At 41.1% G+C, this 17785-nt stretch overlaps 1 protein-coding gene across 9 annotated transcripts in view; it reads right to left on the bottom strand.

Annotated features, from left to right (window-relative positions):
- Window positions 1-447: 447 nt before the first annotated feature.
- The window catches only part of LOC132223847 (probable ubiquitin carboxyl-terminal hydrolase FAF-X), a 71885-nt gene continuing 54547 nt past the window's right edge, over window positions 448-17785 (bottom strand). For 5 of the 9 annotated variants that reach the window (XM_059678881.1, XM_059678882.1, XM_059678884.1 and 2 more), the window contains 15 exons: window positions 17515-17735; window positions 15676-15866; window positions 14605-14778; window positions 12212-12353; window positions 10438-11191; window positions 9744-9867; window positions 8602-8827; window positions 7993-8122; window positions 6789-6974; window positions 6124-6344; window positions 5948-6036; window positions 4144-4300; window positions 3725-3985; window positions 3290-3385; window positions 448-2064 (listed from right to left, as the gene is read on the bottom strand). In XM_059678881.1, coding sequence (XP_059534864.1) covers window positions 1927-2064; window positions 3290-3385; window positions 3725-3985; window positions 4144-4300; window positions 5948-6036; window positions 6124-6344; window positions 6789-6974; window positions 7993-8122; window positions 8602-8827; window positions 9744-9867; window positions 10438-11191; window positions 12212-12353; window positions 14605-14778; window positions 15676-15866; window positions 17515-17735 — 3110 coding nt within the window. In that variant the 3' untranslated portion in view covers window positions 448-1926. Of the gene's footprint in view, window positions 2065-3289; window positions 3386-3724; window positions 3986-4143; window positions 4301-5947; window positions 6037-6123; window positions 6345-6470; window positions 6705-6788; window positions 6975-7992; window positions 8123-8601; window positions 8828-9743; window positions 9868-10437; window positions 11192-12211; window positions 12354-14604; window positions 14779-15675; window positions 15867-17514; window positions 17736-17785 lie in introns of those variants that run through there. The other 4 variants (XM_059678883.1, XM_059678886.1, XM_059678887.1 and 1 more) reach the window with 2 other exon arrangements.

Here is a 17785-nt window from a genome sequence, read left to right as displayed (position 1 = left end):
CACAGAAAACCTAGAAGCGCAGACTGACGGCAGAGAACTGCGAGTGAGATACCCACAGCTTCATCTCAAATATCTCCCCCTTTGATCACAATTTTGTCTCTGCTTTGATCGGTTCCAACCACAGCCTGTTGACAGAACGTTTTCCTGTTAACTGAACTTTAAAAAGTACAACTAAGCTTGTGCTCATTAAATACACATGTATATAAAAAACATACAAAAAGTACAAGATTGAGTCTGTTAGGGAGCGTCTACAAGGTCAGCTTCCTGTTTTCTCTAAATCCTTAGTGAAGGGCCGAAGGTCAGACCTCTCTGTGCACCAAAACTCCAGGGGCCTGACCTGGATTCAGCGTGCGCCGAGGCACGCTCCGCACAGCACTAACTTGAATATGTAGTCCTTCAGAAAACAAGGACAAAAAAAAAAAAACAACCACACACCAAGACATAAAGTTCTTCTTAAATCAAATTCTATTTGTGAATTGAGCAAAATAATTTCTATAAAACAAAACAGCAAAATATTTAAATAGAATAGGGTGAACTGTATCTGTGTGCAGGGGTATTTGGTTTAGACAGGTTCCAAAAACTTACACATATTCAAGTTACCAATTCTCTTGTCAATACAGTATCAACCGATGCGTTTATCTTTAAGTAAGTGTTTATTCTGAAATCACAATACCTCAATCACGGTAACTAACCAGTAGTTTCCTCTTTAATCAAACCCTGCTTCAAATGTTAAACCTATCTGGGATCAGGGAAAAGGAGCTAGAACGATTCTTGCTTTCAAGTAAAACTGGCTGAGCAAACTCAACCGGACGCGGACGCGTTGGTGTAGTGACACCAAGCTCTGTGGGGCTGAGGACTTCTGCTTCACTGGGATCCAGAAGGAAAGTTCGAGAAGACTCACCTAATAAGCTCTACCAAAGAAACAAAACAAGCACACCAAATACAGTCTTCTATTAGGCTCCGAGCATCCTGACATAGCAAAGTTTTGCATATTTGTCTTAAATGTTTTGAAATTCCCATCACTGACACTCGTGTCTCTCTATCCCACCCAGAAATTGAACTGTCAAACATGAGGTGTAAGCCATGGATGTGAAACGAACTGAAAACCGCCCGTTCGCCACGTTTCTCCCTTGTTTCCTAGTTTATGTTCTAGGCAGAAGGAAAAGCTGAGCGCGTCAGCTGTCGCCCGGACAGCCGCTGACCTGGTGATGTGTCCTCACTGGGACACTAACCTGTGGGAAGCCATGCTAAATGTCACAGCGTAACTACAGCTTCGAAAGGATGAACCTAAGATCAGAGTAAAAAGGCAATGAAAATGATCTAGAAACAAGGGCACATCACCGATTTTCCACATCAACCGAGTCATTGCAAGGCTAGCAGCCCTACACTGATCAGAATGAAACTGACTCCAGTGGCAGAGAATGAACATGAAGCTATCGGTGCGGTTGCCATGGATGGGCTGTTTGGTGGCGGTTGGGTTATTGTGTTTATGTGAAGGGGCTGACCTGACTGCGGCGAGGCAGAACACTGGCTGCCGGGTGCACTGGGGAGAACGAGAAAATGAACTTCTGTCGTTTTTGTAGATCTGAGAATCTCATCAAGAAAAAAGGTTCTTGCTTAAGAATTAACAGTCAAACATTAATATACTATATACACCTTTGCCATTTACACATTAGCATCAGGCCATTTATTACAAAACACTATACACTTTCCACTGCAGGCGGGTTATATATGGACAGCAAATTTCTGCAGATAAGACAGTGAATAAACTTTCCACTCCATGTTGATTAGGAATAGTTTTTTTTGTTGTTTTTTTTTTTGTTTTTTTGTTTTTTTTTAGTTTTAAATATTAGCCAGACACAGAAAAAGGTTGGACTGTAAGGCCTGGGTGCACAGTCTTGATGGAACCAGTTAGGCGTGTGCGTTTCACTGATCCTTCGTCTGAGGCGGGGACACTTCTTCGCTGCCTTCGTAGTTTTCTTGTGCTCGTTGGCCAGCTCTCTGAGGGTTGTTCATGTGATGCGCCGCGGGGCCGGTGTACGGCTGTCCGTGCACATGGTTGTTCTGCGAGGGGAGAGGACACAGGCATGTTAACATGGTCATGTATGAATCTGAAACTTCATAATGGGCTGAAGGTGGTGGACATATAAACACTTCCTTTATCCCTGGGACTTACAAAGAATAAAAATGCTTGGCCTCACGGTGGGGACAGAAAAAAAAAAAAAAAAAAAAAGTCTGAAAGAGAAAAGCTAGCCTAGATGCAAACCCCAATGCCCCATATGAGGGCAGCGCGGGTCTGCATAGCCTGTGGCCAAAGGGTTTTTCAGATCCAAGTCTGACAAATAAGGGACCACAGCTCATTATTGCTCGTGGTCAAAACATTCAGAAACAATTACCTGTGAGCCGGAGCACATGTGTTCTGACTCTTCCAAGCACCTAAAATGTGCACATGCTACACCTAACCTGCCCACTTCTCTGTACATTCCCACCAGCCAGGCCGAGCTGGTTTTTCTGATTAACTTTCTATAATTTGTATTATGCAAAGTCGAACATGCAATTTCTAACCATTGAACGTGCTTCTATCCCCCCCACCCGAGATATGGGAAAGAATGCCTTAAACGGTATCTGATCTGAAAGTACGGCTCATGCACTGACAACAGCATCTCCTGGGAACTTGTTAAAAAAGCCGCATTGGCAGCTGGGGTGGGCGGGGCCGTGCTCCGCGCTGTAACAAGCCCACCAGGGGACTTTGATGCCTGTAAAGCTCTGAGTTAATCACATTGGGCTTTAGAAAGAACTCTCATTTAGAAAGTTTCTTCATCCTAATTTTATTTAGTTATTGATTTTACAGCAAATTTATGGACCTGTCAAATCCTTGATTCTCCCCCAACCATTTTTACTGTCTCACCAGGCCAAATAACCAAGAAATCCTTACTTTATTGCCATATCTTAATGTCTTCACAATCCATCTGCAGGCTAAGCCTAACAGGAGATGTTGTCATAATCCTTTGTACTAAACACTATCCTTTTACATTGACACGAGTTCTCGCCATTTTGCCAACTTTCCCTCCTACTAAAAGAGGGGCACCTATCTGACCAGAAAAACACCAGAGAGGCAAGTTCCAGCACACCCCACCACGCCTCCCTCCAACAGGCCCCGTCTGCTCACGCCGCCAAAGCTCCTCTAGATAATCCCTCTATTACTTTCATTACAACAAAAAACGAAGCCTTTAAATATGGCATAAAACTTGATTTCTGGGGATAAAAACACACACTGGCCCCCACTTACCTGTTGATACTGAGATCCGGGGGAGTGGGGGTACAGCGGGGCATCTTCGGGGGGAGGCGACTCATGCTCATCCGGCGCATCTTGGTCATCTGGTTCCTAGTGTTAGAGATTTAAAGAGAGAGTCATTTGGCAAACTCAAGTTTATTTTAACGTTCTTTCTATTTGAAATAAAAAATTAAAAGATCTATAAAACTGACCCAGTAACAACTTTTGTTTTACTGCAGATAAACAAATTAAAACAATTGAAAAATTCCTAATTTGGATTCTCTTAGAAATACTGTATTTCAGGCAATTTTATAGAAATTTCTCGAGAAGGCAGCTCTCTCAATTACTTAAGACCACATGTAGTAAGCACTGAAGCAAACCAAGACCCCAACATCATATTTTTACATTATCGTTAACACACAAACACTAGCCTACGAAGTAAAGAATTACTTTGGCTTCTTCCATTCCTATCTGCTGCACACTGGTGGCTTTGTTTACCTCCTCTGGACAGAGTTCACAAGCTTTTGCAAGGGTCATCCTAGCACTATGTGATCTCTCCAAGAAATAACCATTTGAGGTCTCATTGCTTTGCACCGGAGGCGACCAGTTGTTGTACGTGTACTGAGGGTTGCCAGTGTATGGTCGTCTTTCGAGCTCATCTCCAAGCCACTCCACTGCCCAGGTCCACTTTCTTTTCAGATCTCCGTTGCCCTTTGAAAGAAAAGAAAACAATTTGTGCAAAAGGTCTCGGAATCCTTTCCAAAGTGAACTTAAAATGACAACTCCAAATTCCCACGATTCTGTTCTTTTAAAACAGATTCCTTCATTTGGACTCAGATTTCTACAAAATTGAAAGAGAAAATCGTCACCTGCAAAATCTGGTAAGCAACAGGACAATTGCTAAAGAGAGCCACCATACACTTTATGCACTGGTACGCTCGCTTTTGATAGTGATTCTTAGAGCGCTGGATTGTGTCAAACAGCCCATCTCGGTCGTCTGGGATTCCTTTAAGTGCGTTATGAATTCTAAAAGAGAACCAGATATAAAATAAAAACGTCTAAAATCAGAGAGCAGCTAACATTTATTGAGTGCCTACTATGTGCCACTCAATATCTTTGACGTAGTCATGTACTCTAATGTTAGACAGTAGGTAGTTACCAATCCCCTGAAGAGATGAGAAAATGGGTAGAGGGGTTAAATAGCCTGCCCAAGCTCATGTAGCCGCCTAGCAGTCTGGCTCTTACCAATTTATTAGCAATCCCAAAATGACAGTGCTATGTATGTACTTCAAATACATGACCAGAGTGAGTAATACAAACTTTTAAAATTGCTGTTTATAACAACTAAGTTTATGACTACTGTATTTAAGAATTTGCTTCATCAGTTCCTTTTCTAAAACTGCATTTCCAAAGGTAAGTCACAATCCAGGGACTCTGACACAGTGACATACTTTGGAAATCCAGAATTAACTTGGATTCTAATAATGAGAATATGTGGCAGGCAAAACAATTTTTACCAGCAATACAACAATTGGGCTGCTTGGCCAAGGATGGATGATTTCATTTCAGCTCCTGCCAAACTACAACAGAACAATATGCAGTCAATGATTTATTGTTCTGGCTCTTGATAAGCAATTTAAAAAATGGTTGTGGCCCGAGCCGGTTTGGCTCAGTGGATAGAGCATCGGCCTGCAGACTGAAGGGTCCCGGGTTTGATTGAGGTCAAGGGCACATGCCCGTCTTGCGGCTCAATCCCCAGTAGGGGGCGTGCAGGAGGCAGCCAATCAATGATTCTCTCCCATCATTCATGTTTCTCTCTCTCCCTGAAATCAATCAAAATATGTAAAAATAAATAAGCTTAAAAAAAAAAAAAAAGATTGTAGGGCAAGAATGTGCTTTGTTCCTTGTGTGTTCAAAACATCACCCGCTAGCAAACAAAATGTGGAATATATCCACATAGTGGGTTATTATTCAGCCACAAAAAAGCAATCAAGTACTGATTTGTGCTCTAACATAGATGAACTTGCCAACATTATGCTAAGGAGATAAGCAGTCACAGACGGACAGTTGCATGATTCCACTATATGAAGTGTGCTGGCAAATCCTGACCATTCTGTCTATGAACAGGTAAATCCATAGAGGTGGTTTCCAGAGGATGGGGGAATGGGGAGCGACTGCGTAACTGGGTATGGGGTTTCCTTTTAGGGTGATGGAAATATTCTGGAATTAGACAGTGGTAATGGTTGTACCACTGTGAATGTACTAAAAGCCATTCAACTGTATACTACGGGGAATTTTACTTGAAAGTGAGAGAAAGATCAATTGGTTGGCTCCCGTATACACCCCGGCTGAGGATCGAGCCCTCAACCTTTTGGTGTACAGGACAATGCTCCAACCAAGTGAGCTACCCGGCCAGGGCTCGACTATTTTTACACAACCAAATGTTATCTCATGTGACCAATTCGGAAATGTAATCTAATTCTAAAAAAGGCCTAGGGCATTAATAAAATGAAAATATTTACCAAAGCCTATGCTAGTTTTCCTTAATAAAAGAAAAAAATTACTATATTAAGCATGCAATCTGGGCAATGAGAGAAAAGAGTAAAAATGAAGTAAAGTTATGAGAAGAACTTATTGTTCATTCTTAAGTTTTTGAGATACAAGGGCACCTACCTGTGAGTCTGCCAGGAGTCCTCGATCAGCAAGATTTGCAAAAGCAGATCCAAATAGGGCCGCAGCTCGTAAGTGTAGGAATACGCAACCTGAAAACAGGCCAGACATAGTGAGTACCTCATTTGAAGGAACAACAAATCGAATTATCAATATAGTAATGTTTATATTTCTTTAACCTGCCACAGAAGTTCACTGAGGACAGTAGATGAGAACTGAGGATTCTCCCAGCAGCAAAAACGAAGCAATTTGACGGTTTCTTCCGAATTACTGCAATCCTCAATGATTTTCTTCACATAACTTGTTCTCACAAATAAAATGTCTGCCACATTCTGCTGAATTGGCATGATAGGCTGGGATAAATTAGGATCACCAAAAGGGTTGGGAAGAGGAGGATTACCTAGAATACAGATTTGCCATCAATGAAACACCAATAGGCTCATTCACAACAGTACAGCTTCCAGCATACAAAACAGCTTACGGGCTTTTAAGTCTCTACTTTAGAAAAAACAGCATAAACTTTCAGTCTTGTTTTATATTTATTTATTCAATTTTTGAATAGAAGTTTTCTTTTTTAAAGAAACATTTTTATTGATTTCAGAAGGGAAGGGAGAGAGAGGGGGAGAATCAATGGTGAGAGTCATCCGTTGGCAGCAGGGCTAGGGATGGAGCCTGCAACTGAGGCACATGGCCTTGATCGGCATCAAACCCAGGACCCTTCAGTCTTCGGGCCGCTGCGCTCTCCTCTGAGGCGAACCAGCTAGGGCAGAATTACTTTTAAGTGGGTGCCGTGAGTGCCCAGCAGAATTTCAGAACCACTGGAGGAACAGAGCATTTGACTCACCATTGATTGAGGACTGCATTCTTGATGAGACATTGCAGCAGCGGATCAGCTGGGACACTACTGAGTACAGCTTGCCCAACTCAGCGTACTGGTACTTGATGGGAGGGCCTGGGCCCTCATCCAAAGACACAAGCATGAAGGTGGCAGGCACACTCAGCTTCAGAAGCTGTGTCTTCTCGGCCACGCCTACAGTGAAGAGGGACGGGAGAGAGAGGATTATAGGAGAGGAATTCATTAAGATGGTACAGGTTTCAATCATAGAGTAGGTATGTCAAATATTTCTCTATAACTTTTATGATCAGAGAATTATTTAACCAGAACAGAAAATCTACTGAGTTTTATTGAATTTCAGAAGCATTAAAATGGTGACAGTGACCATAACATGCCGATCACACCAAGTACCCATCTACTTCATTTAACAAACATTTACCAAGTGCGACTTTGCAAAGCTCTCATCTTTGCAATCTAGTCGGGGAGCAACACAAAAATTTGAACACTGTCAAAAACAGTTAAGTATACTTTCTTTTAAATTATTTCTTTATTTAAAATAATTCTTTATTGTTGAAAGTATGACATATATCCCCTTTCCCCCCCATTGACTCCCTCCAGCCTGCCCCCACTAAAGCATCCTGTCAGGGCAAGTAGTACGGGACCACTGAAAGGAAATGATCAGGTGAGGTTAGGAGCAGGTTACCAGGAGTGTTGTTATATAGAAGTAATAGCATTAATAACAAGGTCATCTAAGTGAACATTCATATTATTCTTAATTTTAAGTGACTTTACTTCAACAAAAACTTATGTACAAGCCAGTCCTCCTTCACCCAACTTGGTGAGCACATACAATCACCTGGGGACCTTTTGAGAATGTGGATGCGTTGGGCTGGCCTTGAGAATTCTGATTCAGTTGGTTGGGATGGGGCGGGACTAGGAATCAGTATTTAAAAAACCAGACCGATCTGGTACCACCACTTTAGGAGAACAATACAATTGAGACAGAGATTCTGACCTGTGCCTACTGCAGACATAAGACACATGCATAACTGAAGTACAAGGAGAAAAGGGCAGTGAAAAGTTTCAGACAGAATTCATACTAGGTTTTACAGAATACTGTTTCTATTTCAGACCAGCTTATATCTTATCAGTTGATTTAAATGGCTTCACCATCGAATACACTAAGCAGCATTCTGAAAACATCAATGCTTACCTAAATTGGCATACATCACGAACAGGTTGAAATACTGCTGCAAATGGCGCCCATGCTCCGAGACTTCCCTTCTCAGGAGATTCAGCACCGCTCTCAGCAGGTGATCGCTGAGGCTTAGGTTGTCATAAGCCTGCGAAGGAGAACACATCAGCTGTTTTTCAGAAACAAGGTGCAGGCGTGGCATAACTTAATTCGCATAACAAAGGGACACACGCATGTATATGCTGAATACAGGCAGGAGTTTCTGGAAGGACCGATGACACAGTGATTAAAAAAGGTTGCTTGTTAGAAAAGGGAATGGAGATCCAAGGTACATTTCATAAAAGAGCCTTCGTACTATTCTAATTTTTTAAAAAAAGTCTATATAACAGTAAGTGTAAATTAAGTCACCGCATATAAATGATTAAACAGAGAAAAGTTAAAATTTTAAAGAACCGATAATCACTACTCATTGCTGTGAGCTACTTTAAATGGAACCCACAGACAACACATTGTGCGGTGTGCGCACACGCACACATTAAGTAAATATATAAAAGAGAGGCACATGCATGTGGACTTCAACTTCCAGGTAAAGGAATTTACTTATAAACAAAAAACCCAAGCAATTACCTGACTAGAAGGTCCAGGAGATGCAAAAGGTGAAGGGCATGGCCCATCTTGCAAGGAAAAATGCGCAATGAAAACAATCAGCTTTGCAAATGCACCCCTCACTTCCGCACTAGGGCACTCCAGGAGGTATTCAGAGAAGCGATTGGAAACATTAAAAAGGACGTTATGAGCAAACCAAAAGCGCACATTCTTGCTGTGGCGAAGGAGAATACACAGTGCATCATACCTGAGATAAAGCACACACACACAAAAAGAAAGTCTATGAATAGCAATTCAGGAACACGTTTCATATAGTACAGGGGTGGGTCTCTATGAACCAAATAAAAACCAAAAACCGTTTACTACTGGAGGGTGCTTCTAGTATTCAAATGACAGATGAATACTATGACTTGGTCTATTCTCACGAAGAGACAGAACAGACAAAATCTTGTATGTTTGACTTCTCTATAAACCTATTACCAAACTCTTACTAGGTTCACGCTGTCAAAACAACGCCCGCCCCTCCCTTAAACACCTTACCACTGGATAAGTAAAAATCATTAAATCAACGTATTATAATGGCCTTTACACGTTCACAATTAGAAACATAGGAAGCTCATTCTTTACCCTTTTAATCTATGGCAGTATTTACTAGAGCAGCCGTGGGCAAACTACGGCCCGTTTGAAATGAATAAAAAAAAAAAAAAAAAAGACCGTCCCCTTTTATGTAATGATGTTTACTTTGAATTTATATTAGTTCACACAAACACTCCATCCATGCTTTTGTTCCAGCCCTCCGGTCCAGTTTAAGAACCCATTGTGGCCCTCGAGTCAAAAAGTTTGCCCACCCCTGTACTAGAGGAAAGCTAAAATGCATTATTTCCTGATAAAATAGTTCAGATTTTTAACTATCACCCTGTAATCTTTTGTGCAGGAGCTGTCAAAGATGATACAAAATAGCAGAAGCCAGCTTTTGAATAATAAAAGGCCATGTTTATTAATCTAAATAACTATTTTATATGCTTTCTCTCACTACTGCTACCAAGAGATTTTTAATTCTGCATACCAATCTGAAACAAGATTATTATGGTTTGGAAAAAATATATATTAAAGAACCAAACTAAATGCTAGTAGAATAGGAATGAAAATGCTACGCAACGTACCAATCACTGGCCGAGCCACGGACTACTTTCTTCGTATGAAACCCTGTGGTGAAGAGGAACCTAGCAGCAAGTTGAATACTAATCATGGTGATTTCTTCTGCTTCAGGCAACAGGTGATCTTGCCCTAGAAATAAAATGCAGATATAAAAATTAGACTAATTTCTATGTCCAAACCCATTTTCAAACACGTGTACATTTCCACCAAGCCTCAGAAGTCTACTCATGAAATAATTCTTTTTTTAAAAAATATTTTTTTTATTGATTTCAGAGAGGAAGGGAGAGAGAAAGAAACATCAATGAGAATCATTGATCGGCTGCCTCCTGCATGCCCCTTACTGGGAACTGAGCCAGCAACCCAGGCACGTGCCCTTGACGGGAATCAAACCTGGGACCCTTCAGTACACAGGCTGATGCTCTATCCACTGAGCCAAACCGGCTAGGGCATGAAATAATTCTTAGTTCTCTCAAGCACATTCCAAACTAATGCTCGAGTCAAAAACAAACTGTTATAATAAACAAAAGCTCCAGTTTTCCAACAGCAAGACAATATACTCTCTTAAAGCTAAGTCTTCTGAAATTAGACTACAAACAACCAAATGTGAAAACCAAACATGTTGACGCCTGGTAAGAAACCCCGCGAGTGGAGTAAGAGCCATGCTTTGTCATTAAGCAGCTACATGTTTTGGACACTCACCGGGAGGAGGATTTAAGTAAACACCATTACATGTAAGCAGTTTTTTCATGAACTGAAAATATTCCAAACTGTACTGCATTCGGTTATGCATGAACTGCACGTTCTGTTTGCGCACACTTCTCTCGATGGCCGATGGCATGACGATTTGATGGGGTCTGCTGGTGACAGCGAGCTCAGATATGTATCGTATCAACTCATCGCCTTGGTCTATCGTGTCCAATCGCTCATAAAAGAGTATGTAGGCGTTCCACCACCTTTTCTGGCGCCTGTATGACATGCGCTTCATCATGTGATCGAACACTTCTCCCATGTACTCTCCCCCGAAACACTGGTTTTTCATTTCTTCGTCGTCATCCATTTTACACTCTGTCACATCGCCGTCATCGAATTTATACCAGCGATTTCTCTCACCGTCCACACCATTCCTCTGAATGATGTAAGAGTAATAGTGGCCGCCACTCGCCTGGCCGCTGTGGACAAGCACACCCACGAGCCTGTACTTCGTGCTGCCCGCCGCCTCGCCCTCGGACTGCTCGTTCTGCTGAATCAGCTGACTCTCTGGGTTCACATTGTCTCCCTCCAGCTTTGCGACACCTGCCACCGTGTAAGGCTCCATGTCCAGCTCTCGAGGAAACTCAAAATAATCATTGAACTTGATCGCACATTCTCTTTCCCAGTCATAGTCGAATCGTTTCAGTTGAATAGCAAGAACAGGAGGTAATTTTTTAATTAGCAGGCGTTTTACAGTATCAACCTAAAATAAACAGACCAAGTTACTAGATGCTGCTCTCTTATAGTCAATCCACTGCAAAAAACAGACTTTAAAATTGTAAGTTCTCTTTTTCAATTGAATTCATTGGGGTGACACTGGCAAGTTCTCTTAAGACTAATATGAAATTATGTGTCAACAAACAAGGAACACAAGTTAATTCTGTCACAATTGATATTTTAAAAAATATTAACTAAAACAAGTATGGAAATAGCTAATGCCATTTATTATAAATTGCAAAAATTAGTAATAGAGAAATTACTCACTGACTGGCTTTTACATTGTCATTGAACCACTATTACTTGTTTGATGTCTACTGTTACTTAGCGCTGTGGGTGGCAGGCAGTATGGCCTTACAACTCACCATCTCAACCTCTAGACTTTGACACTTCCCTAAGTGGTGTTTAAGGCAAAAAACAACAGAAAATCCAACACAGGTTAGTTCTACGTGAGAGGGTTTGGGAGCCCCCCTCCACCCCCCACATTACTGTCTGTCTGTCTGAATTGTCTCTCCCAAAATGATGTTAGGTGCCCATAGATAAAAATAATCAGGTGGGTCTAAAAATCTGATCCAAGTGGTAGAAGAAATCTGATGTGGCTAAATTAAGTAATTAATGGTTCAAGCAAACTTCTTGGTCTTGACAAGTAACTCGACATGAGAGAAGAAATGATAGGTTCTACGACTCTAGCTTCGAGGATTTTAGTAGCAGGTTGGTTGAGTATGAATGAAAAAGGTCTGTGTTTCAGTCAAGAGAATGTGATACTAAGGTATTATGGCTGCTAAACTGATTCACTCTTACCTTACTCACCTGTTTTCCCTACTCTCCCAGACTACTTTCTCTCAATCTTCTTTCCCTGACCAACCTTTCAATCACTTACCATCTCAACTGCCCTCAAAAGCAGGGTAGGAAATAAAGGTGACTTTTAAGAATAAACACCGTCAACTTCTTCCAAATCCATTAAATGTAATCAGAATTAAGATAAATGAGACGGGACAACTCGTACCTTTTTATTGCATTTCTCACAATGATATGCATTTGCACCTTCTAATAAATCTCCTTTGACATATTGTTCCAAAGAATCAAGAAGATTTTGGTGATTTCGGATGTCTACATTCAAAGTCGTAAAAGATTCTTCACACTCGTATCTAAGATATTATTTAAAAAAAAGATCAAAAAGCAGTTATTCCCCAGTCTTCTAAACCTTTAGCTGTGGGCATGTGCAGTATTTATAATACAACATGAAACCCGTAGCTACGTGGAAATGTCCGAAGAGCATGATCTTAGTAAGACCCTGAAGTTAAATGCCTGCTCCACAACGGACTAGTCACACACAGCCCAGATGCTGGTTTAGGGCATTACTAGTCTAGAGCAGGGGTGATAGGCTGTGGGCCATTGGTCAAATCCTGCCCTGCGCCTGTTTCTGTAACGTTTTGTTGAAACATACCTACCTTTACCTACTGTCTGCCTGGCTGCTTTCACTAGAACAAACAGAGTTGAGTAGTTGCCTCAAGACCTCACAGCCCAAAAGAGCCTGTAATATTTATTTTACTGCCTGGCCTTTTACAGAAAATCAGTCATTTCCAAATACATTTGAAAACTATCTAAAACAAGTCAAGGACTAACAGGAATAGATAACTAAAGAGCTGGCTATTTTGCTCTAGCCAGTTTGGCTCAGTGGATAGAACGTCAGCCTGCAGACTGAAGGGTCCCAGGTTCGATTCCGGTTCAAGGGCCTATGCCCGGGTTGCGGGCTCAATCCCCAGTAGAGAGTGTGCAGGAGGCAGCCGATCCATGATTCTCTCTTATCACTGATGTTTCTCTCTCTCTCTCTCCTTTTCCCTTCCTCTCTGAAATCTATAAAAACATACAAAAAAAAGTTGGCTATTTTATCAGCAATTAAAAACAAGAAGTACGAACAATATAAACTGATGAACAAAAATAGATCCAGAGACATAGATGCATCGAACAGACCGTCAAAACTTGGGGGTGGGGGAGAAGAGATCAACCAAAAGACTGTATGCATGCATATAAGCATAACCAATGGACACAGACAATAGGGGGCGAGGTAGGTTAAGTGTAGGTAAAGGTAAGGGCCTGTGCTGGGGGGGGGGGTGGGAGCAGGCTGGGAGAGGTCAATGGGTGAAAAAGGAGACATACGTAATACTTTCAACAACAATAAAGAACTAAAAAAAACACACGTAAAAATGGGAATTTTATTGTCCACCCAATATAACGTCTTTTTAAAAAAATATTTTTATTGCGTTCAACCACTGAGCCACGCCGGCTGGGCTCTAACACGTCTTTCAAAAGGACCGCAAGCTGTGCAGAGTACACGAACAATGACATGCCCCTGATCTGAATGCTTTAACCTAATAGAATCTCTCATTCACACAGTATTACTCACCCCAATCATTTCCCCACGTTCCAAAGCGAAGCAGCCCACCAACCATACACACACACAACCCATGAGGACCACATGGAATGCTGCTTGGGCTTATGGAAAATACTCTTACTGTGATATTTTGGCAAAAACAATTTCAAACCAACATTAATTGATAGATTCCAAAATAAAATTTCCACATAATAGGCATAAATATTATCAGTAATGAATTTTCAATAGTTATTGAACTATTTTAATAAGTCCTGATCAAACAATTTCCCTTTTAAGTAAAAAAGCCAATTTGTTTAGTCAACTCTTGCTATGTTCTGTGAGGAAAACATACCTTAAGGATAATGACCATAATCAATGTTATTTTAAAAGTCAGTATTTCATTTGTATAGGAAATAGTGCTCAGTTTCTGTCATCTTGTAAAGTCACTGTATTTATAATATTATAATTATTTTAATTCTAAAACAAAGGACAAATTTATAAGTAACATATGCATTGGTATGGAGAATGCCATTTTATTTCCTCACAAATAACCATACATAAAATGCAAGAGTATGAAATAGTAAGAGATTATACAGTAAAAAGCAAATATCTCTATCTATCTATCTATCTATCTATCTATCTATCATCTATCTATCTATCATCTATCTAAAAGGCTAATAAGCAAAGTGTCACCACAGGAGTTCAACCAGGAGACGGAGTTCTCTCTCCCTCGCTATGACATGTGCTGACCACCAAAGGGCAATGCAGAAGGAAGGAAGGCCCTGATCGCCGGCCAGGCCTAGGGACCCTACCTGTGCATGAATTTTGTGCACCGGGCCTCTAGTTATTTTATAAAAACAAACTCCCAAAGTAGTAAGGTATACACAGTATATAATTCATCCAGCCTGAGTTATTTAGTCATCAGTGGCATACTCCACTTGTATACATAACTACTAATAAAAATTTTATTTTTGTTAGTAAATCAACAGCACAACATAAACTTAAACTATGTAATTAGCACTTACCTATGTGGGCAGCCTTGGCAAATCTTCTGATCTGCAAAGGAACCTCCTAAAACTTTACTTAGCATAGCGGGATGTCCTAAGGCTTTCAAAGCTTCATCTAAACTATCCACCAAAGAATTAAAAAATTCTAAAGCATCATGTTGCTCACGCAGATTAACAGGCTCACCCCAAAGCCTAGAAAATGAATAGAAAAAAAAGATGTAAATGTGACACTCCCAGGACAATATATTTTTCAAGGGTGGAAACATTTTCAGGATAAATGACTTTGTTGAAGGAAAAAAATAGAGACTAGAGCAGCCGTGGGCAAACTACGGCCTGTAGGCCGGATCCAGCCCGTTTGAAATGAATAAAACTATTGAAAAAAAAAGACCGTACCCTTTTATGTAATGTTTACTTTGAATTTATATTAGTTCACACAAACACTCCATCCATGTTTTTGTTCCGGCCCTCCGGTCCAGTTTAAGAACCCACTGTGGCCCTCGAGTCAAAAAGTTTGCCCACCCCTGGACTACAGTCATAGAATTTTGGTATATGGACTTAATTAGTATCCTGATTTTAAAATATAGTAATAAGCAATTATGAGAAGAGGATATTAAGGATTTCTTAGAAGACAGGACAATAGAATTATGGTTGTATTTTTCAAAAGACATCTGAGATACAGACTGAAGTATTTATGAATGAAACTATGCATGAGATTTGCTTCAAAGCAATCTGGCAAGACGTAGATGGGAATGTGGATTAAACAAGACTGGCCATGAGTTGCAAACTGTTGAGGTAGGGTGATACACACTAAGGGTTTATACTCTTCCTTACTTCTATAAATATGAGAACTTCTCAAAACAAAGGAAAAACTTGTAACATCCTCAAAGACTAAAGAATGCTGCCTCCCCTTCCTATGACACGTTCTTCCTCCTCCTTTGAGGACAATGAGCAAAAAGCCGAACCAGGAAGTGTGAATATTACTATTGCGTAAACATAAGGAGGCCTTCCGACATCTATTTTGGAAGTTCAATGTATTGAGCGGCTCACAGGTGTAAGCAGTATCCTCATCCCCACCCACCCGCGGCTTACCTGAACTGCTTCCAGAATCCTCGGGGCACATAGTACTGCAGCCGAGAGGCAGCCAAGTGGCCAAAGATGACCTGCAAGTGTCTGAGGACACCGATGTTGTACTCCTTCCTGTCCTCTGTCTTACTTAATGCTGGCTTGTCTTCGAATTGCTGAGGGTATCCAAATACATCATCTCTGGGATCAACATTGCTCTAGAAACAAGAAGTATCATGGATGAGCGAATCTAACTTTAAAATATACTAAAATATGTTCAGACAAATGCTAATTAGTGAACAAATGACCTGTATGTCTACTTTTTATTTCCAAATAACTTTGAATTTGTAAACCGTAATTTCCAACATTTCACCAGAGTTGTTCTAAAGGAAGAACCCCGACCATGTAGCGCAGAGGTGGGTAATACAGATGATACAACAGTGTAGCTAGCGATGAACTTACACGAATGGGACCTAAATGCAGGCTCGGCACTGTAACTAGGTAACTTTGTACAAGTCAGTTACTTAACCTTCGCAAGCTTCAGTGCCTTCAAATGTAAACGGGGGCAACACATTCTTCGTGTAGCTGTTGTATTGCATGAAATAACTTTTGTGAAACAAACTGGAACCTTTGTACGTGGTTGGTGGGAATGTGAAATGGGATCGCCATTGGGAAAAAGAGTTCCTGTAAATATGAAAAACAGAGCCCTGGCCGGGCGCCTCGGTTGGCGTGCTGTCCTGTCAACCAGGTTGTGGGTTCAATCCCTGGTTGGGGCGCTTACGGGAGGCAACCGATACAAACACACACACATCCTCGGATGAGTATTAAAAATTAAAATATAATCACCACATGATCCAGCAATTCTACTTCTGGGCACACACCCAAAAGAACGGAAAGTAAAGTCTCAAAGAGATATATATATATGTACGCTCATGTTCATGGCAGCGTTAGTCACAACAGCCAAAAGGCGAAGCAACCCAAGTGTCCACTGAGAGAGAATGTGGCCTATCCATATATGGGATACCATTCCGCCTGAAAAGGGAAGGAAATTGACACGTGCTTTGACATGGGCAAACCTTGAGGACAATATGTTACGTAAAATAAGCCGGTCACAAAAAGACAGGTGTGGTATGATTCCAATTATGTGAGGGAACTGGAACAAATTCAGAGACGAAGAGAGACTGGGGGCTGCAGAATTGTGTCTGAGACCTTCATCTAGAATAGACAATCTCTAGTCCCTGCCCATGAGACCTTAGTCTAGGGAAATCAGCACATAGATAAAAACACAAAACAAACCCCCAAACTCACACAGCGTAGCAGAGTGCCAAGACAACACAAAGCAGAGGGCACACCTTCTTGGCAGAGAACAAAGGTGGGACATCTTATTTGAAATTGTGTATTTGTCTGCCTTGTTTACTTGTTGCTGGTACAATTAGATCTCTCTCATTGTGCTTAACTGAGCATCTCAGAGATGTGAGAGGCTATAGAACTAGAATCTGAATTTCAACTTGCCCTCAAAGCAGTGGCTCTTCACCAGGGATGGGTTAAGCATCCCCCAAAAAGTTTTGCTAAAAGGCAAAGATGCTTATAGGGGGCGTGCTGGAGGCAAGCAATTGATGATGTTCGCCTCTCATCAATGTTTCTATCTCTCTACCACCCTCCCTTCCTCGCTCTCTAAAAATTTATTAAAAAAAAAAACTAACTAGTTTCAAGTCTAATAGATAGTCCATGCCAGAAGATTCTAGCTTTATTTCCCAACATATGTCAACAGGCCCAATGAAAGTACAACACTCCCTGAGGGAGAACAGTTTTTGGTATTAGAACTTGAACAGAAAACAAAAAATGCTAATATAATAAAACATTTACCTCATTGTCCTGCTTCTCATCCCCAGACATATCATCATCTACATCACTACCTGTGCCTTCAATGGCAAGAATACCGTTCCGGATGGAGGGGATCATGTAGAGCTGCTGGATCACAGAATTCATGTAGCAGGTAGCACCGGCATTTTTCAGCCCCACAAAGCCTTTGGGAGGGCGGGGTCCCACAGGGGGCAGATATTCCCACTCAGTAAGTGCTTCACACGCTGAAAGGAGAGGAGAGATTCTTAGAGTATGGACACAACCATTTTATCCA

This window comes from Myotis daubentonii, chromosome X, assembly GCF_963259705.1.
Source record: "Myotis daubentonii chromosome X, mMyoDau2.1, whole genome shotgun sequence".
In the NCBI taxonomy this organism is placed as follows: Eukaryota; Metazoa; Chordata; class Mammalia; order Chiroptera; family Vespertilionidae; genus Myotis; species Myotis daubentonii.
The sequence above is the reverse complement of the archived record's forward strand: the minus strand, read 5'-3'. Positions and strand labels throughout refer to the sequence as shown.